The 5,359-nt window shown below is 35.2% G+C and overlaps 1 protein-coding gene across 1 annotated transcript; it reads right to left on the minus strand.

Annotated features, from left to right (window-relative positions):
- Positions 1 to 2,991: 2,991 nt before the first annotated feature.
- On the minus strand, positions 2,992 to 4,959 carry SOX14 (SRY-box transcription factor 14). Its single transcript, XM_053460636.1, has one exon. It carries the CDS (start codon positions 4,542 to 4,544, stop codon positions 3,825 to 3,827), a length of 720 nt encoding a protein of 239 aa, XP_053316611.1. The 5' UTR covers positions 4,545 to 4,959; the 3' UTR covers positions 2,992 to 3,824.
- Between the last annotated feature and the right edge of the window lie 400 nt (positions 4,960 to 5,359).

Genomic DNA, 5,359 nt, shown 5'->3' on the forward strand with positions numbered 1-5,359 from the left:
TAACGCACGATATTTATTTGCTTTATGTGTTTGTGTCCTAAGAACTGTGTTATCTAGAAGCAAAATGTACCTTACTGAAGGTAGAAAGAAAGAAAAAGAAAGAAAGAAAAAGAAAGAAAGAAAGAAAGAAAGAAAGAACGAAAGAAAGAAAAAAAGAATCAAAGCAGTGTATTGCTAATAAATTAGGTTGATTAAAAGTGATATAAAAAGGAGCCCTCCAAACCCTTAACTAAAGCACTGATGACGGAATGAGTGTGTCCGATGATGTGCTGCTGTCTGTCTGTAGAAGGTTTCAGTTCATGGGAGAAGGTAGTTGCAGATAAACAGGTTTGACATGATTCGGTTTTCCCTCTGGGGAATGTTCTCTCGCTCACACTTCAAACATATAATGTTCATCTCATCTCGTTGTAACTCTCTTAATTCCTGCTCCAGACTCTGCTAACAAACGTATAGTTTGGCATCACTCAGATCACAAAGTCGTTATGGTATATATGGCATATGCCTATAGTACATGTGACATCGAAATGTTAAAGAATTATATTGATTTATAGTGTTATCCTGAAATTATTATAGACTGTTCTGTTTACCAGTGACAACGGGTCATACTGCTTGTATCTGATTTCACTTATCCCACTTCCCATTTTAAATAATTGAAAATAGGTGTATATATATTTATATACCTACAGAAGGAATTGGAAGAAATGATAACGATTAAGTATATATATATATATATATATATATATATATATATATATACTTAATATACACCACTTCTCTATCTGTCTATCTATCTAGCTGTCCCTTTATATCCCTTATATATATATATATATATATATATATTTTAAATATATAACATGTAATGGGACCAGGATATTTATTTATGTTCAGCACTAGGCCTGCTATATGGGCTAAATTATTATCAGCAACGAATTTTATTATTATTACTATCAGTACAAGAATTTCAATGGACCTAATGTCACAAAATTCATATCACTATACAGAGAGCATAATTATTATTTTATGAGCTAGCCTGTTACTGCTTTATAGATTTCGGCTAAACGAACATTTAATGATTATGTATTATATTTAGATGTGATTGCTCATATTTATACATTGGTGATATATTTACATATATTATTGATGATGCTCTATGAATCTGGTTAAACATAAGCTTTTTTAAGACTAGGAATATTCTAGACAGCAATATATTCTCGTTGTATGCATTCTATGTATCATATCACTTGATTATTGATAGCAGAACAACTAATAATTCATCAAATAGTTTACATTTAATTTAGCAAACAGAATTCCAAAATACTTTTAGAAACTGCTGAAAATACATAATTCCTATAAGAAGACAATTATAGCATTGCAGATAATAAATTCAATATGTAATTCTGGTGTATTGCATAATTCTAGAATATTTCTGCCAATTACTAGGAATCATGAAGTCAAATGGGCTGTCGGCACTGGAAAGACCTGTAGTCAAACCACATTAACAGAGATAGCAAGAGGCAGTGATGTTTGCTTGTTGTTAGCAGTGATGACAGCTGGTGTCTGTTAGGGTTAAATCAGTAAACACTTGTCCTTTCCATGCTGTCAGTGCTTCCTTGTTAAAAGTAAAAAGAGTACAACAGGGTCAGCAATGGGCACTTGCCACTAATACCCCTAAACCTTAAATGCCCTTTGGTTTAGTCTCTCTCTGCTTCCTTTTGTTAAGAGATGTTAAGAGCTTTTTCATTCTTTCTAATGCTAAACAAAGACTCATTCATCCTTCCTAACCCCTAGATTTTCTGGCCTTGAACTTCTTTTATTAATATATCTATTATCCTGCCCAAAATCCCATTCAGATCCCAGTGTATGTTTTAATTGTCCCTGGCCATCTCTCCTAACAACAACCTCAAACAGGCACAAGACACACATGATGGAATCATTTAACTATTCAGAGGAAGCAGATGGATAACAACCAAATTCTAATGAAAATCCTCTTCTAACAATAGGCCAGATAATGAATTTATTCCAAGCACCCAACAGTCTGCTAATTGTTTGACAGTAAATGCTAATCCACTTCTTATGTCCAAGGATAAATCAGCTGTTCTCAGCTGAATATCAATTATTTCTAATTTTGCTGTCTAATTTTCTTTTACATATTATTGTGATAAAATGATCAATAAATAATACAAAACTATGTAACAAATACCTACACTGCGATACCTATTTTTTAAACCTCATTTAGAACTATAGTACACATTTTTGTATATATTTGTAATATAGGTAAGCAAATATGTTCCCAAATAAACACTCCTCCAGCTGCCTTAAATAAATCACCTGTTGACTTCAGGATTTGATCTGTCAAAATATATATATATATATTTTGCAATTGAAAAGTATATTTTTTCATAAATACCGTACCAGATAATTCAGAAGAGGCTGCTTATTCTTTTGTTTTCATGCAATCTGCTCACAAACACACACATAACAATTTACCAATTATTTACACTAACTTTGAAAAAATGGTTCAGTGCATAATATATGAAGAGAATCCCTTAAGAAACAGGTTACTAACCTGTACACTATTTTAAAACATCACTCTATATATATCTATATCTATATATATCTATATATATAGATATATAGACATATAGATATAGATATATATCACTATATCTACATTCTTTTTACTTTTCTTCAATTGTTTATTCTTTGATTTTTTTATGCCTAATTAGTTTGCTGTTATGTACACTTTTACTGTTGAATAAATTGTATACAGTGTTTCAATTTGTTTCAGAAGTGAAGGAAACACATCTAGAGCCTTTTAACGATAATGTTAATAGTGTGGCTTAAACGATATGCAGTTGACTTATTAACCGAAGTAAAAGTTGACTCATGTTTTGTGGACATAGGACAAAAAAATGAGACTTATTTAATGTTAAAAAAATAATACAATATTGCTTGAAGCAATTCCAAATAAGCTCCATATTTAGTTGATTGTTTTAAAAATGTTTTATCATTAACTAGAGCTTTGCAGTAGGTACAATACTATTCTGAACACATACATAATTTTAGTGACAAGATTGTCTTTATTTGAAATATTTTTGTTCAACAAAAATAACATAGTTTTATGGGGATAAAAGGAATAGGAAAGGGACTATACAGTCATTTTCCCCAAAAATCGTTTTAGATATTGTCTTTGAATAACGTTTCCTCCTTTCAATAAGAGAACATTGCCTGATTCCCCTTGTATGTATTTTTTTTTAAAATAAAATTTTGGAAACATGTGCAGTCATTTACAAAACAATATTTTTAAAGAAAGTATGTCCAAATTCATTATGTGAGTATTCACTCTTAACTGTCATTTTTACACAAAATGTACCTAAGGCAAAAAGATGTAGCTCATCCCACATCACAACAAATATGTATAAATATTGTTAATAATAATAATAATAATAATAATAATAATAATAATTTAATAGTCGCTTCTATAGAATTCAAAGTTAAAATCACTTCAGGATAAAAGTCAAATTCGTGTACATCAAAATCAATAAATAAATGTTTGGGGGGTTTTGTCCAAATTGTTAAAATAAAAATGGCAGGCATGTACAAATCTTACAGTTTGTCCTGGCAATAACTTTCCCGTGTCTCCATGGCTGAGAGAAGTATCTCAATGGAGTGTTGGTCGCCACACTTACACGCATTTTTTTGCCAGGGGAACTGGAGTAAATTCGTATTGTTTCTGTCTCTATTTTTTCTCTAGCTCCCTTTTGGCAGTCCTTCTTATGTACATGCACCAGGACATCGCAGTTACTACTTTAATAAAACTCTTCTTACATGGACGTGGAATGTGCAGAAGAATATGGGTCTAAACCAGCTTTAGTCATCCCCGGAAACAATATGTAAGCAACTGGAGGCTGCAAGTTTGATGTAGACCATGCTGTACAGTTACAGGGCACCACATAACCCGGGTTGGTTGGAGAAGGATGAGTGTGAGTATGTTGGCTGGGGCAGCTTAAGCCACCAAATGCCCCATTCTGGTATCCCAAGGTCGAGGCGTATGGAAGAGTGCTGGTAGTCAGGGTATGAGGCATCTCTGTCATCTTCTGGATAGTAGTAGAGCTAAACTGGCTTGGGTCCAGAAGTGAATAAGGTGCTGAAGTTGGTGGCAAGAAAGCCCTAGCCTTCTCAGAAGCTCCGAGGATGGAGTCAGTGGCACTCATGGGAAGTCCTGTCTTAAGTGGGTCGTGATCTCCTAGGTAGGGTAAAGGAAAGACATACCTGTCTTTCTTCAGAAGATTCTTGGGTTTGCGCCTTGGTCTGTACTTATAGTCAGGATGCTCCTTCATATGCTGTGCCCGGAGTCTTTTCGCTTCGTCTATGTAGGGTCTCTTTTCAGCTTCGGAGAGAAGTTTCCACTCAGCCCCAAGTCTTTTACTTATTTCTGAATTGTGCATCTTGGGATTCTCCTGGGCCATCTTTCTCCTTTGCCCTCTGGACCACACCATGAAGGCATTCATGGGTCTCTTGATATGGTCAACAGGCTTAGACATGGTGCTGTTCAATCTCTAGTACCAGACAGAGCCAACTCCACTTCTCCCCCCTTCTCTTCTCCTTTTGAAAATGAAGAATGAAGTCTTAACTAATCATGCCAGAAATTCAGTGGTGGAACAAAAATAATCTTAAAGTCAACTGCGGACCTTCCCACTGAGTGATTGTGTGGATTCTCTTGATGAAGGAGCAGGGATAGAACACTCAGACGTCTTTTAGGTCCCAAGGAATCAGTTGCTTGAGGTCCAAGGTGTGTGTACGTATGAGTGTCTTCGTCTGTGTGTGATTAAAAGGAGCAGGAGAAGGGAGAAAGATAGGAGGAGAGAAAATGCTCTCACACAGATTATATTCTTACTTCTTCCAGAAGGAGTCTTGTTTTGCAAAGCACCTTGCTGGGAATGAGAAACAGCATATGGGTAAAAACACAGTCAGCCAAAAGTGGAGAAGTTCAAAGCTTTTTCCTGCTTAGTACAGCGTGCAATCTAGTGATCAAAAGAGTTCACACCCCTGCCATAGGCACCCAATCAGCTGTGAGCAAATACAGAAGACCCTCCGCACTAAGACACCATACAGCACTGAGGGCACAGGATGGAGAGAAAAAGGAACACACTAAATAGACCAGATTAAAGAGGCAGCTTTTGTTAGTTAATCCACTAATAGAAGCAGCCAAAACTCCTCAGCTCCTCCTGCCTTTATATGAAGGGTGTTAGGTGATGATTTTAGTGAATGCTAGGGGAAGGGAGGGGGCACCTTTCCTGTACTGAGAGATCTGGAGATGTTAGGACTGCACCTGAACCTACTAAAATAAAATAAAATA

The sequence above is a fragment of the Spea bombifrons genome, chromosome 3 (genome assembly GCF_027358695.1).
Source record: "Spea bombifrons isolate aSpeBom1 chromosome 3, aSpeBom1.2.pri, whole genome shotgun sequence".
NCBI lineage: Eukaryota > Metazoa > Chordata > Amphibia > Anura > Pelobatidae > Spea > Spea bombifrons.

Bases quoted from the DNA above. Each gene is read 5' to 3' on its own strand.
- SOX14 (XM_053460636.1), bottom strand. From the start codon at position 4,544: ATGTCTAAGCCTGTTGACCATATCAAGAGACCCATGAATGCCTTCATG.